The 19212-nt window shown below is 37.4% G+C and overlaps 2 protein-coding genes and 1 pseudogene across 5 annotated transcripts; all 3 read left to right on the top strand.

Moving 5' to 3' along the window:
• On the top strand, positions 1-3043 carry LOC111804970 (annotated as a pseudogene).
• A 1264-nt stretch (positions 3044-4307) lies between these two features.
• Positions 4308-7326, top strand: LOC111807012 (receptor-like cytosolic serine/threonine-protein kinase RBK1). Its single transcript, XM_023692578.1, has 9 exons — positions 4308-4611; positions 4799-4854; positions 4941-5435; positions 5619-5876; positions 5992-6143; positions 6223-6302; positions 6476-6611; positions 6720-6869; positions 6947-7326. Exons 2-9 carry the CDS (start codon positions 4827-4829, stop codon positions 7112-7114), a joined length of 1467 nt encoding a protein of 488 aa, XP_023548346.1. The 5' UTR covers positions 4308-4611; positions 4799-4826; the 3' UTR covers positions 7115-7326.
• A 1948-nt stretch (positions 7327-9274) lies between these two features.
• Positions 9275-18296, top strand: LOC111806986 (nucleobase-ascorbate transporter 11). 4 transcript variants are annotated; one of them, XM_023692553.1, is made up of 12 exons: positions 9275-10097; positions 10352-10537; positions 10918-11015; positions 11155-11325; positions 11511-11611; positions 12085-12220; positions 12435-12485; positions 13322-13609; positions 13748-13982; positions 14109-14389; positions 14512-14690; positions 18047-18296. In XM_023692553.1, the coding sequence occupies exons 1-12, from the start codon at positions 9566-9568 to the stop codon at positions 18087-18089; spliced, it is 2301 nt and encodes a 766-aa protein (XP_023548321.1). In that variant the 5' UTR covers positions 9275-9565; the 3' UTR covers positions 18090-18296. The 4 variants fall into 4 exon arrangements, with proteins under 4 accessions (XP_023548321.1, XP_023548331.1, XP_023548339.1 ...); XM_023692563.1 differs by lacking the exon at positions 10352-10537 and adding an exon at positions 17899-18003 and having other exon boundaries at positions 9276-10283; positions 18152-18296; XM_023692571.1 differs by lacking the exon at positions 10352-10537 and adding an exon at positions 17899-18020 and having other exon boundaries at positions 9276-10283; positions 18169-18296.
• Positions 18297-19212: the final 916 nt, after the last annotated feature.

Below are 19212 nucleotides of genomic sequence, written 5' to 3'. Positions count from 1 at the left end.
ATGGGGTGTGCATGCAACCGCCTTCTAACATCCTAATATTCATGCAAACTAGGCACGCCGGCTCAACGAGGCGATGGCCTCCATCCAGCACCCAAAACACGAAGTTCGCGCTCAATGGGGCGAATTCATCCATCGAGCACCCGGAACACGGAATACACAATTCCAACATAAATTAAACGCATGCATACGTACAACGGAAGCTTAAGGCATACAAGCAACACTCAGATAATTCACCCAACACATCATAACAATCCATCTAATTAATCTCATTCATGGAGAGCTAATTTAAGGCAAAATTACTAACATGCATACATACAATCCAAGCGAACCCTACAAGTATTTCTTCCTAAATACCGGGTGGTGACTTACCTGGTTGACGCGTGCCCTTTTTGCTAGCGTTTCTTTGCCCGTGAAGTGTCCAAAAGTACTTATTTCTTTAAATTAGGTCCCTATTCACGTAAGAACAGTATTAGAACTGGAACCGGGACAAAAATCGGGCAAACAGAAAACAACCGGGCCAAATTGGCCGTTCCACGCGCTCTCACTGTAACTAATGAAGAATCTCTCATTACAGGTAACACTCTCGGTTGTTGGATTCTGCCAATTAGGAGATTTCTGCCATTTGTTCTTGTTTCTCATTGTACTTTGAGATGTTGTATTCTCTGTATCCAAAACTGGAGGACATTTAAGTGCAAGCTTAGGTGTAGTGGAGTTAGCAGTGGCGCTCCATTATGTGTTCAACACCCCAGAGGACAAAATCATATGGGATGTCGGTCACCAGGTGCATAACCAACAAAATTCGACAAAAATGAGCTTTTTTCTTTCTAGAGTTAGAGTTGNTTTTTTTTTTTTTTTTTTTTTTTTTTTTTTTTTTTGGCAGGCATAACTCTAGAATGCATACTCTTAAGGCAAACTTCAGGGCTTGCTGGTTTTCCGAAAAGAGACGAGAGTGTTCATGATGCTTTTGGTGCAGGACACAGTTCTACAAGCATATCAGCTGCTCTTGGTATGGCTGTTGCAAGAGAGCTTTTGGGAAGAAGAACAGTGTCATTTCTGTGATTGGTGATAGAGCTATGACAGCAGGTCAAGCGTACGAGGCGATGAATAATGCAGGCTATCTGGATAAGAACATGATCATTATTCTCAACGACAACAACCAAGTCTCATTGCCAACCGCTACGTTAGATGGCCCTGCTACTCTTGTTGGAGCACTCAGTAGTGCCTTAACTAAGCTTAAAGCAAGCACCAAATTTCGAAAGCTTCGTGAAGCTGCAAAGGTAAAACATTAGAGGATCGCACACGCTTACACATTTCGAAAGCTTTGGACACTCATCAGACTTTCATACTACTTTTTACAGAGCATCACAAGAAAAATTGGAGGCAAGCTCACGGAGTTGCTGTAAAAGTTAATGAATATGCAAGAGGTATGATAAGTGGCTCGGGGTCGATTTTTTTCGAGGAGCTTGGCCTGTACTACATTGGTCCTACGGATGGACACAATTTGGAAGATTTGTTCACCATTTTGGATAAGGTGAAATCGATGTCAACCCCTAGACCAGTATTGATCCACATCATTACAAAAAAAGAGAAGGGTTATCAAACGGTAGAAACAGCTGCAGATAAAATGTATGGTTAGTCTCTGTTATGAATGAACACCCTTTTTTATTCATGAACTCTTTCAAACACTTGATTCTTTACAACTTTTACACTTTCCACACTTTCCCACACTTTTGGAGTTGTCTCTGTTATGAATGAAGACCATTTTGTCTTTTACACTTTCCACACTTTCCCACACTTTTGGAGTTGTCTCTGTTATGAATGAAGACCATTTTGTTAGTCTCTGTTATGAATGAACACCAAATCACGTTTGACCCAAAATAAGCAAGCAATTCAAGGCAAAATGTCCCACACTTTCCTACACTCAATACTTTGCTGAGTCTCTGATAAAAGAAGCCGAAGTGGATAACAACATTGTGGTCACCGACGCTGTCATGGGTGGTGGAACTAGTCTTAACCATTTCCAGAAGAGATTCTCAAATCATTGCTTTGATGTGAGGATTGCTGAGCAACACGCTGTTACGTTTGCAGCTGGTTTAGCAACAGAGGGTGTTAAGCCATTTTGTGTCATATACTCATCCTTCCTTCAAAAAGGGTTTGATGGGGTGAAAGTTGTGAAAAAGATTAAGTTCAGTTGACAATGTTGTGTTTGCCTTGTTACTAACTTATATGCGGAATGGTCATCAAGGTGGTGCATGATGTAGATCTTTAGAAACTCCCTGTCCGATTTGCAATGGATCGAGCTGGTTTGGTTGGTGCGGATGGCCCGACACATTGTGGAACATTTGATATAACATACATGGCTTGTTTGTCGAACATGGTGGTCATGGCTCCATCTGATGAAGCTGAACTAATGCACATGGTTGCAACTGCAGCAGCCATCGACGATAGACCGAGTTGTTTTTGGTTTCCAAAAGGCAATGAGATCGGAGTCGTTCTTCTACTTGACAACAAAGGAACTCCAATAGAGGTTAGCATTGAAGAAGTTAGAAAACACTGTCAAGTAAAAGTATAAGGTTCAATGGTTCAACAATGTGTTGGAGCTTCAGAATTGCTGAAAACAAGAGGCATTGCCCCAGCAGTAGCAGATGCCAGATTTTGCAAACCTCTCGACGCTGAGCTTATTATTTAATTGGCAAAGGAACATGAAATTATGATGACTGTGGAGGAAGGTTCCATTGGAGGCTTTGGTTATGATGTATCTTATTTCCTATGCTTAACTAGAATTTTGGATGAACATGGTCTCAAGGTAATTCCATATAATAATACTCTCTTTCTCCACCCATAATGTTGTAATGGTATTGGTTGGTTGTGTTTGCAGTTGAGAACTATTGTTCTTCCGGATCGATACATCAATCATGGATTGCCACAAAGACACATAGCTGCCACGGTCTTAACTCTCTTGGGAAGATCAACAGAAGGTTTTTCAATCCAAGTTTCTATTGCTACCAATCCAGATCTATTGAAGAAACTATGTAACCTATAGAATCATACATGTGTTCATATGGAGTAAGAAGCCTATGAAGATCGAAAATATATTGTCATGGATGACGCTGAATTAATGAAAATTAATCAATGATGATCTATCATAGTAATCAATGTTTTCCATCTTATTAAGCCATCTATTTTTAACTTAATCGTCATGTTTGGATTAAATTATTGTCACCAATTGAATGGGATTTAATTAATTTAAACTTTCTATACTATTATCCGCCTTTTTGGCACATTAAATACATGGACTCAATTATGTGGCCTAGACGATATGTATGACGTACTAGGGAGCCTTAGTCTATGATTTATTTTTTCTTAGTCCTTAAGCTACGTCTAGGGTCCGTTATAACGATATGAATTGACTAGATCGATGTAGGGATGGTTCGGGTACAATCCCAAATCGTGAACTTGTCTTGACTAATGACAATCTACTTAGCATATAGTAGAGCAACATCACCAACTTATAGCCCATGGTACATTAGAGGGGAGCTTTTGAAAGGTTACCTATAGCGAGTTGCGACTCCTCCTCACTAGTTAGATTTTTCTAGAGATTGAGACAGACGAGGACATCTCGAGTTATGTGAAAGAATTGTGATGAGTAGATGAGTTGAAGAATAAGAAATGAGAGGCGAGTAAGTAAGATATATAAGAGCTTGATAGAACTAGAACCAACTTCTATAGGATACATTTTGTGAACCACCATCAGTATTTTTTAGCAAATAAATTTGAGAATAGGAAGGAATCTAAAAAATTTCAAACACTTTAATAGATAGATGAATCCAAAATGACATTTATCTGTACTTTTCCCAAATTCCAATAGAAGGAATCATGTTAAATTTTATTGTTTTTGTTTTTATTATTTATTTATTATTATTATTATTATTATTATTTTGATATGTTTGGCGGTATGGATGAAGCAACAATTAAGATGATAAATGTATATATATATTATTATTTCTTTATTTCTTTATACTAAAAATTACTTTAACAATTGCATGTTGTATAAGAAAAAAAGAAAAAAAGAAAAAAGCATTTAACCATTTGGGTTAATCTGTTATAAATGATTTAATAAATAAAAAATTGTAATAAGAAATAATGTTAGTTAAAATTAGGATGAGAGTAAAATTTTGGAAGGTAAAAAAAATGAAGGGCTTGAGAGAAAGAGAGAAAGAGAGAAAGAGAGGAAGAAGAAGTTATTATCCAATGGAAGTTAATGCAAAAAGGGAGAGGGAGTATATAAATAAGGGGATAACTAAATTCCCATTCATCTTCCAATTACAACTTGGCTTTCATCGCTTCCTCTGCTCGTCAAACAATAACGACCTCCTAAACATATACCCAACACCCCTTCTTCCTCCTTCCATATTTTTTCATCTTTCCTTTTGTTCCGCCCGCGGGAGCTTCCGCTTCTGCTCCCTCGAATGTGACTGAGATTCCTTCCCCTTTTCCTTTCATTCTTTCGACTCTCATTTTTTTTTTTCTTCTTTTCTACAGGGGAGGGGATTCATCTCTTCTTGTTCTTCCCTTTTCGTCTCTCATTCACCACAACTACCACTGCCCAAGGTATGTCCTATTTCATTCCTTTTGCATTCTTCTTCCCACCAACCTCATTTTTGTTTTTGCTTTTCTTTTTTCAATCTATTCTCTACCCATTTTCTGGGATTGGACCACATTAGGTATTCATTTCTTTTGATGTTTTCTTCTATCATTCATCATTTTTGTTATTATTTTTCTTTTCTTCTTAATGCAGGAGATTAAACATTGATCAAATTCTAAAAATGAAAGTGGAAATGGAAATGGAATTTGGTAAATTCTGTTATTCTTTTTCTTTTTAGTTAAGCTACAGACCACTTGAATGGAAATCAAATTTTGAATCGATGCATGAAACTCAGGGAATGCTCGAAAAGGAATAAAGCATATGGAAGAAATGGAAGGATACGGGGGGCTGAAAATCATTGGCGAGGAGGAAGATCTATGCGAAGAAAACTCGCCAAGGGGTGTGTTTGAGATTCCAGTTCTGGGGACGGATTCGGACCAAAGCGAGAGCAGCAGCGGGGGCGACGGAGGGAGCCTGACGGTGGCTGTAAACTCGATGTTGCCGCCGCCGGAGAACTCGCTGTTGCCATCGGCTCTTCTCCAAGAGAGCGGTGGAATTCCATGGAAGGCGATGATCGGGTTGATAAAAAAGAAATCGGTTTGGAGATTGTCGACGATTCCATTACTGGCTATGAGCTACGATATTTCGAAGAAGAATTTCAGCAAAAGATTTGCTCGTATTCGCAGCACTGATGAGGGAATCAGTATCGAGGATGTTCCCTTCTGCAAACCTTCTTGGAGAATTTATGGCTTCTCGGAGCTGTCCACTGCTACCAACAATTTCAGCCCAGGTAAATCACAAATTTGGTCGATTCTTTTTCAATTAAAACAACATTTTGGATCCGGAGATTCCAACTTCTATGTTATGAATAGGTTTAGAATATGTTTCTAAAAAATAAAATCTAATTTACATTTTGTTTAGGTTGTCTTTATGGTTCCAAAATTGTAATTCTATGGTTGGTTCACTGTTTCAGAAAACCTGCTTGGAAAAGGAGGGCAAGCAGAGGTTTACAGAGGTTGTTTATCCGATGGCCAATTTGTGGCGGTTAAGAGACTTATGAAAAGGGAGAAGGACAACGAGGAAAAAACTTCTGATTTCTTAACGGAGCTTGGAATTATCGCTCATATTAGCCACCCCAACGCTGCACGGTTGCTTGGTTTTGGAATTGATGGTGGTCTCTACCTTGTCCTCGAATACATCCCTTTTGGCAGCTTTGCCTCTGCCCTTTTCGGTTCGTCACTCTCCCACATCCACGTTACGAAAGTGTTGTGTTGTTAGAATTAATTTGAATGAACAAACAATCCAGGCCGTCTTACTTTCAATCATGGATATATACTTTCATTCAGGTGCGGAATCTCTGGATTGGAAGATAAGATTTAAGGTGGCTATTGGCGTAGCAGACGGGCTGAACTATCTCCATCGTGAATGTCCAAGGCGCATCATTCACAGAGATATCAAAGCCTCTAACATTTTGCTCGGTGAAAACTATGAGCCACTGGTAACGCCTTTGTCTAAAGCATGAAGTTTCAGACACTTCTCTTCCTGTAATAATGAAGATGGCTCTTCTTTCCTTGCAGATCTCTGATTTTGGATTAGCGAAGTGGCTGCCTGAAAATTGGGCTCACCATGTCGTCTACCCCATCGAGGGTACGTTTGGGTAAGTTATGCGACTCAGTGGTTCGATTTGGTATANCCATGTCGTCTACCCCATCGAGGGTACGTTTGGGTAAGTTATACGACTCAGTGGTTCGATTTGGTTTAAAAAAATTATATCAAGACCTATTATCAGGCAGCCCCTAACCTAATGCATCTTTAAATTGCCTCCCTCAGATATTTGGCTCCAGAGTACTTCATGCATGGAATCGTTGATGAGAAGACGGATGTTTTCGCTTATGGGGTTTTGTTGCTTGAGCTCATAACTGGGCGCCGTGCAGTTGATTCAAGCCAACAAAGCCTAGTGATTTGGGTATGAATGATTCAGTGATATCCTTATAGCATCTCTATCTAGTATCTGAAGTTGGTCTTAAATGATTCCTTGCGTACTTAGAATAAAGTTTTTGTTTTGTTTTTGCAGGCGAAGCCTTTACTTGATAACAATAGCTTCCAGGAATTAATGGATCCAAAGTTAGGAGACGACTACGATCAAACTGAAATGAGACGAACCATGTTAGCAGCTTCGATGTGCATAAACCAGTCATCATCGATGCGGCCACATATGAACTCGGTAAGGGTAGCATCCGATTGATATCCATTTATGTTGCGACTTTTCCACTAGCTGACTTGAGGGTTGTGGGAGGGTAGGTAGTGCAGCTGCTGAAGGGAGAAGAAGGAGCATTAGAACAATTAAAACAGAACGCGATGGATGAGGATCAATCGTGCACTTCGGAAGCCAGCAACATGGAAGATTACTCATGTAATTCAAACTACCTGGACGACATGAGTCGTCACAGGGAGCTGATTTTGGAGTGAAGCGTGATGAATTGAAGTGAAGAAAAGTTGGTTGTTTGCGTTACAAGTTATACAAAATGATGCGTATGCAATTGTGTCAAAGGCTTCTCTGATATAATGTTGACACAAGTGAGTGTCGGTTTCTTCTAAGACTGTGCCTGTGTTTATATGCAACCTTGAAAGGCTCTTCTTTTTGTCAAAAAGTACAGGGATGAAAAAAAAAAGGGCCGCTTATATATATAAACATACATTTATTTATGTGCTTTCCGAGGCAAAAGAAAAACACAAGTGTATATTGCATTATANTTTTTTTTTATAGCTTCCTTTCCTTCTCTCTTATTTAAGGCCTTAACAGAGGCGGAGCTCCTAGGGCCTTGGGAGGCTGCAGCTCGCCCTGAACTTCTGAATGAATTACTCTTTAGTATTATTAGTAATACGCTCCACCTCGCTCCTTGCGTGTTTGTGTTCGAGCCTTCATCAGTTCAGAATTTTCACTGTATTACTTCTTTCTTTTTCGTTTATAAGATGTCATTTTTATTGGTTTAGAAATATATATATAGAAAACTATTCTTTTCCTCTAAAGAAATTAATTTAGACTTTTTAAGTTTTAATACAAATTTAAACTTCTACAAATATTTACAATTTAGAAATATAAAACAATAACAAATATGCAATATTATNATATGCAGGTTACATCTGTAACTAAGCGTGACAAGACAATACGTGAGTTTCAAAAGCTACAAAATAAAGACCTCCCCCTCTCTATATATACATTTTTTTTTTGGGGGGGGGGGGGGGTTATTTTTTTAAGAAATAATATTGATCAGTTCATTTATCTATTTAATTTTTTTTTTTTGTATATTGTTAAAAAAAATTAATTTATTCCTAACATCCAAATTATATAAAATTATAAGCCAGACAGTAACATCAAAAATAAATAAATAAAAAATAAAGTTCGATAAATTTGTCAGATGTTGTGAATAAAAAACACTTGTTAAAAAAATTTGTTGAGCATTTTTGAGTTGTTTAAAAGGGGTATCATTTGCAGTTTTTCATCATTTTCTTAAGTGACAATTTTGGTTATTTTAAAATGCTTCTTTCTCATTTTAACTTCTGGGCCTATTACTCAAATATTATTCTAAACCTAAAATCCCAAAATATTTAGATATAAGATCTTAACATTTCAAAAAATAAAAATAAAAAGTATAAATAGATAATTGAAAATGGGAGGCGAAAGAATTAAGTTATAATCAACATTTTTTTATTCATGGCGGAAGATGTTAAAATTTTATGAATTTTACATATTCTTTTTTTAGTAAAAGCATGTCCTAAACGTTTTGTTTCTCTGCCATTTTTCATTTTTTTTTTTTTTTTTTGAAGGAATATCATTTGGTTCAATCCATTTTATAAACAGGAAATACATCTAATTATATTATATTGTACACTTGTTCAACACTAAATTAATCTATTTTATGAGAATTTATACTACACAAAGAGATAGGCTTTGAGATAAATTTAGGAGGTGAGAAGACTACGTGACTTCATATAAGTCAGTAGAGCCAAACATTAGAATCTTAAATGATGATTGGTTCAAATGAGATGAAAGATTCTTATTTGTAGTGTTCTTGTGATGGATTGCCTATGAACAATTCTTATTTGTAGGATTCTTATTTGTAGGATTCTTATTTGTAGAGATTTTTAGCCTCCAACATTGTTCCATTCATGCGGTATTATTTTACAAGTTTTGAACTAATTAATGTTGAGAGTTAAAACGAAAAGTTTATATAATTTTCAAGTTTATTTGTATAACTAATTTTATATAAAAACTCTTAAAATGTGACCTTTTTTTTAAATAAAAAAAAACAATTAAAGTAAATTCACTACCGAGCAAGTTGGTAAATGGGAGGAGCATTGGAGAAACTTGAATTGCAAGACTCCTCCACCACACCCATCAAAAGTAACACCACTCAAGGACTTCAAACTCAGATTTAAACAAAATAGTTCTGTTCTGAAGGACGAAGAAAAAGGAACCAACTGTTCTTCGCTTTCACACTTGAAAGAACGTCAAGTAATTTCTAAGTGGCCCAAGGATCCAACTCCAATCCATTGATAGCAACTTTTGGGCGGTAATCCAATTTAATCACAACGCAAATCCATTCAAGTGGATAAAAGATGCCTCAAGCTAAAGGTTTGGACCTCACTCACTTCCCTTTCTCCTCTACACTCACTCTCTTTGCCGTTCTAGAAATTCATATCACAATTATGTCACTCACCTTCTATAACCTTTTTTTCCATCCCCCACATTAGTCCTTATCTTCCTTTGCTTTTACTCTTTCTTTCCGAAACTGTTCACTGTTTTCAGTTTGTTCTGATGAGGAGTAAAGGGTGATTGGGATACCGAGCTTCAACTCTGGGGGTTTTGTGATTACATTTTTTGAAAAAAAAGGGGAACCCATTTTAGCAAGAACTCAGATGGAATCTGGGTCGACTGCAATGGACAAAGTAGAGACGGGAAAACGTGGCGCCAAGCTTGGTTCGATGGTCTCAAATGCGCCAATGGTCGATCGGTTTGTGCCCAGAGCTGATCACAATCCGAGGGACCTAAGATCTTGGGCCAAGAGGACTGGTTTTGTCTCTTCGTTTTCTGGGGAAACAACCAGTATTGTTGGGGAGAAGAATGAGAGTGCTAGATTTGATTTGGAGAAGGGTCTCGAACGGAGAGGCGGAGGGTCTTCACCCAAAATTGAGATCGACCCAATTCTGGGTCGGACCCGATATAACAGGGAGATTGAAGTGGAACCAGTTACAGGGAGTGGGAAAGAAGAAATGAGGACTGAAAATGAAGGGGTGTTAAGGTTCAGGGATGGAGCAGTGAGGGGTGAAGAAAGGAGACGGATAGGGCTTGAACATGTGATGGGAGGAGCTAAAGAGGATGAAAGAGAAATGACGAATGGTAAAGGAAGAGAGAAAGGGGATGGGGCTATGAACAGGAACAGTGATGGAGATGTTCATGGAATCGGCCATGGGAGGGTCTCTGTGGTTACTCCTGCAACTGAACCTAAAAGGGAAGATGATAGAGATGAAAGAAATGAGAATATCAATGTGAATGGAGATGAAGGGGAAGCTACTGAAGGAGGATGGCTAAGACCTTCAGGAATGAAACTTGGACCAACTGAAAATCCGGGTTACGGTTAGCGTTCTTGAANGGTAAAGGAAGAGAGAAAGGGGATGGGGCTATGAACAGGAACAGTGATGGAGATGTTCATGGAATCGGCCATGGGAGGGTCTCTGTGGTTACTCCTGCAACTGAACCTAAAAGGGAAGATGATAGAGATGAAAGAAATGAGAATATCAATGTGAATGGAGATGAAGGGGAAGCTACTGAAGGAGGATGGCTAAGACCTTCAGGAATGAAACTTGGACCAACTGAAAATCCGGGCTACGGTTAGCGTGCTTGTATCTCTTACAAATTTCGTATATTGTTTTCTTTCTTAAATTAGTTTGTTGATTTTCACCATAATTAGTGCATCATAATGAATTTATTGGCATAATATTAGGCGACTACATTCGAATGTAAACATTTAAATATAAGGATGAAGGTGTGCTTGATCCTTGGCTCTGCAGTCCATACAAACCATGCGTAAGATCATGGAATCATAATTAGCTTGTGCTACTGCCTAGTAACCAGTTCATGTTTGTCGGTGACATAATTATGATCATGGAAGCATATTGTTCTATCATCTATGTCTTCCTTACAAGTCCTCTTGCTATGTTTCACCATATAGCTGTAGCTTTTCCTTATGTTTGCTCGACTGTTTTTGCAGTTCCATTAATGTATTATGGACTTCAGCATTATTTATCGTTGGTTGGGTCAGTTGTTTTCATACCCCTGATCATTGTACCTGCTATGGGTGGAACGGATGTAAGCATCTTTTTTATGTCATTTTTTGGTTCTAACTGAAAATGTTGAGGAAGAGACAGGACACCAAGTTTTTTTCCAACTTTTAATGAAGTCAGAATGTGCGTGTGTGCTCAATCATGTGTTCTTTCCAAAATGACAGAAAGATACAGCTACAGTAATTTCAACTCTACTACTGATTTCGGGAATCACAACAATCCTTCACTCCTGCTTCGGTACCCGACTACCATTAGTTCAAGGAAGCTCATTTGTGTTCTTGGCTCCAGCACTAATTATCATGAATGCTCAGGAGTACCGCAATCTTACGGAACATGTAAGCTCCGAGAACTGAATTTGGTCCTGTTTACTTAAAGATCGCTCACCTGTTCCAAACATGTTAAATTGAAGGCTGTTATGAAAGTGGAGAGTTCTTGGATAGTGATGTGGAATTTGGTCCTCTGTAATGCTTTTCTTTCACTTTTCTTGTATAGTTAAAGATGTGTTTTTCTTTTCTTGCAGAAATTCAGGCATATAATGAGAGAACTGCAGGGAGCAATAATTATTAGTTCAATATTTCAAAGCATTTTGGGATTCAGTGGTTTAATGACCCTTTTCCTTAGGTATTATTGCAAATTGTTTCGATATGGTGTAGGGCATCATTTCCATTATCACTGATCCATCACTTTCCTTATGTTATGAAGCATATCTTTTCAGCATCACTTACCCAACAATATTCCTTAGTAAGTTTGAAGATTGTTTTTAATGAGCCAAGGTAATTGCAGCATGTGTTAAATTAGTCTCTACCTCCCTAATTTCAATTTTAGATAAGTATTTCTAACCTATCATAATCTGGAAAATTAGTCGAACGTGAAGGAATACTAGGTATCTCTAAAGAACTCGAGACCGAATTTGATTAACAATGATGATAAGCTCATCATTTTTTATTGTTTATGTTTTTCTGATGTCATGTGTTACACTGCAAGACTTCTACGAAGCCTTGATTCTAAGCTCCTGCCTCCTAATATATGCAAATGCTATACAATTTTGTTACATCACTGAGCAAAGAATTTTCTTCAATTCTCATAATCTGCAGGTTGATAAACCCAATTGTGGTTGCACCCACGGTTGCTGCTGTAGGTTTAGCATTTTTCAGCTATGGCTTTCCACAAGCTGGTAATTGTGTGGAGATCAGCGTCCCGCAGATAGTTTTGCTTCTTATATTTACCCTGGTAAGTGTTAAAACTTAAGCAATTACCAACCATTTTAGTTGTCTGTTGCTAAAAGTTCAGATCTGAGCAATTTGTTCACCGGTTGCAAAATTATACGAAGTAACTCATCAAGATTTTAGCATTACCGAACAGTTTACATGTTTCTAGTGACTAACATGTTAAAAGTGTCACTGAAATTGTTCATAAAAGTAATTGCTTGTGTTTGCATTTGCAGTACCTCCGAGGAGTATCCATACTTGGCCATCGTGTATTCAGAGTTTATGCGGTATGTATATCTTATCTTTTGAGGAATGGTGACTTGCAACAAGTTCCTCGGATTAGTGTACCTTATTATTAGTATTATTCATAAGAAATTGTTGAGATTTGTGGTTTTTCTTCAGTTCTGTGTTTCTAAAGTTACTTTATTATATTAGCTTTAATTATTCAGTTTTAAGTCTTAAGTTTCTACGCATTTACTATTCATCTTGTTTTTATTGTTTTTAAGTTTTTTAGTTGTTAGATCTCAAATAAGGGGCAAAAATTAAATTTAGTTGTTTTTAATTTCTTTTTAAGTTTTAAGTCTTACGTTTCCAAGCATTTACGATCGGTTCGTGCCCATCTGCCCTATGCCTTGTCTATGTGATTAAAATATACAGTTTCTTATAAAGTAAGGGGCAAAAATTAGTTTATATCCCTAAACGTTGGAGGTTGTTTAGGGTTAAAGTCGTATCACTTTAACCCTAAACTTTCATAAATGTATCAATTTACACCATCTCTCACAAAACATTAGTTTACCTGTGCGGACTTATAGTTATATCAATTAAACTAGTAAATTTTCATAATTGAACCAATTTAGACCATCCATTTCAAATTTGACGATTTTCAAATTGAGGGCCTAGAATTTTAAGAAGTCTATATGCGTGTAAGAATTGATGTACGAATGATTTTCAAATTGAAAGCCTAAATTTATTCACACTTCAGGGGCTTAGTTGATAGAATTATAAGATTGCACAGTGTAAACTAATGTTTTTCCATTGGAGTTATAATTGTTATAAAGTATGATACATTGGAGTTAATGTTTTTCCATACCACTGATCTTAAGTTCTTCTTTCCGGATGATAGGTTCCTCTTAGTGTCATGATTATATGGGCCTACGCATTCTTTTTGACTACTGGTGGAGCATATGATTTCTCAGGCTGCAGCCCAGATATTCCTAGTTCAAATATCTTAGTGGATGCGTGTAGAAGGCACGTATATACCATGAAACATTGCAGAACTGATGTTTCAAGTGCATGGAGAACTGCAGCATGGGTTCGAATTCCTTACCCTTTGCAGTGGGGTGTGCCAATCTTTCATATAAAAACTTCTATTATCATGATCATGGTTTCTCTGGTTTCATCAGTGGACTCTGTAAGTACACTCAAAGCAAATATCTATCCCTGTCTTTGATTCCCAAGTCTTTATATCTATCCCTGATCATTGTAAAGAATAGATATATTTTGGAACACTGCACTCAGGCATCTGATCCAGAAAAATGCTCCTTTTCAGGTTGGTACTTATCACACTGTGGCTTTACGTGTTGCTTCAAAGCCACCAACTCCAGGAATTGTTAGCAGAGGAATTGCTTTGGAAGGTTTCTGCAGTATCTTGGCTGGACTGTGGGGTACAGGTTCTGGATCAACAACGTTAACAGAAAATGTACATACGATTCATGTAACAAAAGTGGCGAATCGAAGGGCCTTGGAAATCGGAGCAGTTTTCTTGATATTTATCTCATTCATAGGTAAACTGTCCATCATATCACAGGAAAATCAAAGATGTTCTTGAGTATTTACCAATCAATAATAGGATTTCCTATGCATAGCTGTTCTTTGACGAGGACACCAACAAGTTTTTCATGTTTTTGTAGGTAAAGTTGGTGCTGTTCTTGCCTCCATACCACTGGCATTGGCGGCTTCAGTCCTCTGTTTTACATGGGCTCTAATCGTTGCATTGGGGCTCTCGACACTACAGTATAGTCAAACTGCGAGTATCAGAAACATGACGATAGTCGGTGTCTCGTTGTTCCTTGGCTTGTCAATCCCTGCCTATTTTCAGCAGTTTCAATCTGAAATTAGCTTGATTTTACCAAGTTACTTGGTTCCCTATGCTGCAGCTTCTAATGGACCAACCCATACAGGAAACAAACAAGTGAGTCACTACTATTGATGTCCCTAGCAGTTTCTACATCACAGCTTGACATCAAGTTCCCCTTTGTCTGGCTGTTCTCTGTTGCTTTTTTTCCACTGATCCAGCTGTGTGATATCTTGCAGTTTGACTTTGTATTCAATGGCATCATGTCCTTGAACATGGTCGTGACATTTTTTATAGCGCTCATTCTCGATAACACGGTTCCAGGCAGTCGACAAGAGCGAGGAGTGTATATATGGTCACACATTGATGACATTAAGAATGATCCATCTCTGGTAGCAACTTACTCCCTTCCAAAAAGGTTTTTGCGGTNGTTTTTCTTTTCTTGCAGAAATTCAGGCATATAATGAGAGAACTGCAGGGAGCAATAATTATTAGTTCAATATTTCAAAGCATTTTGGGATTCAGTGGTTTAATGACCCTTTTCCTTAGGTATTATTGCAAATTGTTTCGATATGGTGTAGGGCATCATTTCCATTATCACTGATCCATCACTTTCCTTATGTTATGAAGCATATCTTTTCAGCATCACTTACCCAACAATATTCCTTAGTAAGTTTGAAGATTGTTTTTAATGAGCCAAGGTAATTGCAGCATGTGTTAAATTAGTCTCTACCTCCCTAATTTCAATTTTAGATAAGTATTTCTAACCTATCATAATCTGGAAAATTAGTCGAACGTGAAGGAATACTAGGTATCTCTAAAGAACTCGAGACCGAATTTGATTAACAATGATGATAAGCTCATCATTTTTTATTGTTTATGTTTTTCTGATGTCATGTGTTACACTGCAAGACTTCTACGAAGCCTTGATTCTAAGCTCCTGCCTCCTAATATATGCAAATGCTATACAATTTTGTTACATCACTGAGCAAAGAATTTTCTTCAATTCTCATAATCTGCAGGTTGATAAACCCAATTGTGGTTGCACCCACGGTTGCTGCTGTAGGTTTAGCATTTTTCAGCTATGGCTTTCCACAAGCTGGTAATTGTGTGGAGATCAGCGTCCCGCAGATAGTTTTGCTTCTTATATTTACCCTGGTAAGTGTTAAAACTTAAGCAATTACCAACCATTTTAGTTGTCTGTTGCTAAAAGTTCAGATCTGAGCAATTTGTTCACCGGTTGCAAAATTATACGAAGTAACTCATCAAGATTTTAGCATTACCGAACAGTTTACATGTTTCTAGTGACTAACATGTTAAAAGTGTCACTGAAATTGTTCATAAAAGTAATTGCTTGTGTTTGCATTTGCAGTACCTCCGAGGAGTATCCATACTTGGCCATCGTGTATTCAGAGTTTATGCGGTATGTATATCTTATCTTTTGAGGAATGGTGACTTGCAACAAGTTCCTCGGATTAGTGTACCTTATTATTAGTATTATTCATAAGAAATTGTTGAGATTTGTGGTTTTTCTTCAGTTCTGTGTTTCTAAAGTTACTTTATTATTAGATTTAATTATTCAGTTTTAAGTCTTAAGTTTCTACGCATTTACTATTCATCTTGTTTTTATTGTTTTTAAGTTTTTTAGTTGTTAGATCTCAAATAAGGGGCAAAAATTAAATTTAGTTGTTTTTAATTTCTTTTTAAGTTTTAAGTCTTACGTTTCCAAGCATTTACGATCGGTTCGTGCCCATCTGCCCTATGCCTTGTCTATGTGATTAAAATATACAGTTTCTTATAAAGTAAGGGGCAAAAATTAGTTTATATCCCTAAACGTTGGAGGTTGTTTAGGGTTAAAGTCGTATCACTTTAACCCTAAACTTTCATAAATGTATCAATTTACACCATCTCTCACAAAACATTAGTTTACCTGTGCGGACTTATAGTTATATCAATTAAACTAGTAAATTTTCATAATTGAACCAATTTAGACCATCCATTTCAAATTTGACGATTTTCAAATTGAGGGCCTAGAATTTTAAGAAGTCTATATGCGTGTAAGAATTGATGTACGAATGATTTTCAAATTGAAAGCCTAAATTTATTCACACTTCAGGGGCTTAGTTGATAGAATTATAAGATTGCACAGTGTAAACTAATGTTTTTCCATTGGAGTTATAATTGTTATAAAGTATGATACATTGGAGTTAATGTTTTTCCATACCACTGATCTTAAGTTCTTCTTTCCGGATGATAGGTTCCTCTTAGTGTCATGATTATATGGGCCTACGCATTCTTTTTGACTACTGGTGGAGCATATGATTTCTCAGGCTGCAGCCCAGATATTCCTAGTTCAAATATCTTAGTGGATGCGTGTAGAAGGCACGTATATACCATGAAACATTGCAGAACTGATGTTTCAAGTGCATGGAGAACTGCAGCATGGGTTCGAATTCCTTACCCTTTGCAGTGGGGTGTGCCAATCTTTCATATAAAAACTTCTATTATCATGATCATGGTTTCTCTGGTTTCATCAGTGGACTCTGTAAGTACACTCAAAGCAAATATCTATCCCTGTCTTTGATTCCCAAGTCTTTATATCTATCCCTGATCATTGTAAAGAATAGATATATTTTGGAACACTGCACTCAGGCATCTGATCCAGAAAAATGCTCCTTTTCAGGTTGGTACTTATCACACTGTGGCTTTACGTGTTGCTTCAAAGCCACCAACTCCAGGAATTGTTAGCAGAGGAATTGCTTTGGAAGGTTTCTGCAGTATCTTGGCTGGACTGTGGGGTACAGGTTCTGGATCAACAACGTTAACAGAAAATGTACATACGATTCATGTAACAAAAGTGGCGAATCGAAGGGCCTTGGAAATCGGAGCAGTTTTCTTGATATTTATCTCATTCATAGGTAAACTGTCCATCATATCACAGGAAAATCAAAGATGTTCTTGAGTATTTACCAATCAATAATAGGATTTCCTATGCATAGCTGTTCTTTGACGAGGACACCAACAAGTTTTTCATGTTTTTGTAGGTAAAGTTGGTGCTGTTCTTGCCTCCATACCACTGGCATTGGCGGCTTCAGTCCTCTGTTTTACATGGGCTCTAATCGTTGCATTGGGGCTCTCGACACTACAGTATAGTCAAACTGCGAGTATCAGAAACATGACGATAGTCGGTGTCTCGTTGTTCCTTGGCTTGTCAATCCCTGCCTATTTTCAGCAGTTTCAATCTGAAATTAGCTTGATTTTACCAAGTTACTTGGTTCCCTATGCTGCAGCTTCTAATGGACCAACCCATACAGGAAACAAACAAGTGAGTCACTACTATTGATGTCCCTAGCAGTTTCTACATCACAGCTTGACATCAAGTTCCCCTTTGTCTGGCTGTTCTCTGTTGCTTTTTTTCCACTGATCCAGCTGTGTGATATCTTGCAGTTTGACTTTGTATTCAATGGCATCATGTCCTTGAACATGGTCGTGACATTTTTTATAGCGCTCATTCTCGATAACACGGTTCCAGGCAGTCGACAAGAGCGAGGAGTGTATATATGGTCACACATTGATGACATTAAGAATGATCCATCTCTGGTAGCAACTTACTCCCTTCCAAAAAGGTTTTTGCGGTTGTTTTGCTGGTCAAAGTGTTTGTGTTTATGAAAATGGTGTATCTCGATGCAAGCTCGGTCTTCTAGTTGATGTTTTAGCATGTCGTGATGAAGGTTAGATATGGCAATATANAGCAACTTACTCCCTTCCAAAAAGGTTTTTGCGGTTGTTTTGCTGGTCAAAGTGTTTGTGTTTATGAAAATGGTGTATCTCGATGCAAGCTCGGTCTTCTAGTTGATGTTTTAGCATGTCGTGATGAAGGTTAGATATGACAATACATACGTAGGTTTTATAGATTCACAAGATTTGAAAATTCGGTGATAGTGTATCAACCACTATTGTTAAAACATGGATGGTTCATTGTTTAATTAGTTATAATATTCTTTTCCGTGATTATGTTATTCTATATCACCAAAGAATATGGAGGTCTCAAATTGATATGAAAGTTGACACCAATTTGAGCATACCTCAGCTAATTTTTTTTTTGTAGTACATAAGGAGGCACTTCGGACCAATTTTAAAGTTGGATCTCTAAAACATAAGATCAAAGGTGTCTGAAGAACAATACAGAAGTTTCGAACGTGATNGAATATGGAGGTCTCAAATTGATATGAAAGTTGACACCAATTCGAGCATACCTCAGCTAATTTTTTTTTGTAGTACATAAAGAGGCACTTCGGACCAATTTTAAAGTTGGATCTCTAAAACATAAATAATGGTGATATCCTTCAAACATGTTGGATGAGAATACTTGAAGAACAATACAGAAGTTTCGAACGTGATTTTTTTATAGATCTAGACATTTAGATCACTGAAAACGATCGGAGGGACGTTTTATGGGCTTAAGAATATTGATTTTAGTTAGATCGAAGGTGTCTGATGATTCTTCTATAAATTGTTTATTATGGTTTAGGGGATCATTTTGAATAAATGTTGTAAATGGGGTGAAGCCTGAGAGAGAAAATGCTTGGAAACGCATGTGCATGTGTTAAGTTACGTGTGGACAATCATACACATGGGCTTAAAGCTCAACTTATCGATCATATNTGTTAAGTTACGTGTGGACAATCATACACATGGGCTTAAAGCCCAACTTATCGATCATTTAGGCCCAATTCTAAATAGGTATGGGCTTAAAGCCCAACTTATAGCGCTTGGTTCCTGTCCCAAGTTGTACGGATATGAAGAAAGGATCTGTTACCAGGGTTACTCCCAACATCTCCAAATATTCTAGACTTTCATTATGCCCAAGTAATATGTGTAATGAATTTTGTNGTATGGGCTTAAAGCCCAACTTATAGCGCTTGGTTCCTGTCCAAGTT

The sequence above is a fragment of the Cucurbita pepo genome, chromosome LG01, assembly GCF_002806865.2.
Source record: "Cucurbita pepo subsp. pepo cultivar mu-cu-16 chromosome LG01, ASM280686v2, whole genome shotgun sequence".
Taxonomy (NCBI): Eukaryota; Viridiplantae; Streptophyta; class Magnoliopsida; order Cucurbitales; family Cucurbitaceae; genus Cucurbita; species Cucurbita pepo.
This window is presented reverse-complemented; position numbering and strand designations above follow the sequence as displayed.

Coding starts and splice junctions, on each gene's coding strand:
- LOC111807012 (XM_023692578.1), top strand. CDS start 4,827: ATGAAAGTGGAAATGGAAATGGAATTTG. Junction 5,877..5,991: donor CTTTGCCTCTGCCCTTTTCG/GTTCGTCACTCT, acceptor ACTTTCATTCAG/GTGCGGAATCTCTGGATTGG. Junction 6,144..6,222: donor GTGAAAACTATGAGCCACTG/GTAACGCCTTTG, acceptor CTTTCCTTGCAG/ATCTCTGATTTTGGATTAGC.
- LOC111806986 (XM_023692553.1), top strand. CDS start 9,566: ATGGAATCTGGGTCGACTGCAATGGACAAAGTAGAGACGGGAAAACGT. Junction 11,612..12,084: donor TTAATGACCCTTTTCCTTAG/GTATTATTGCAA, acceptor CATAATCTGCAG/GTTGATAAACCCAATTGTGG. Junction 12,221..12,434: donor TGCTTCTTATATTTACCCTG/GTAAGTGTTAAA, acceptor TTGCATTTGCAG/TACCTCCGAGGAGTATCCAT.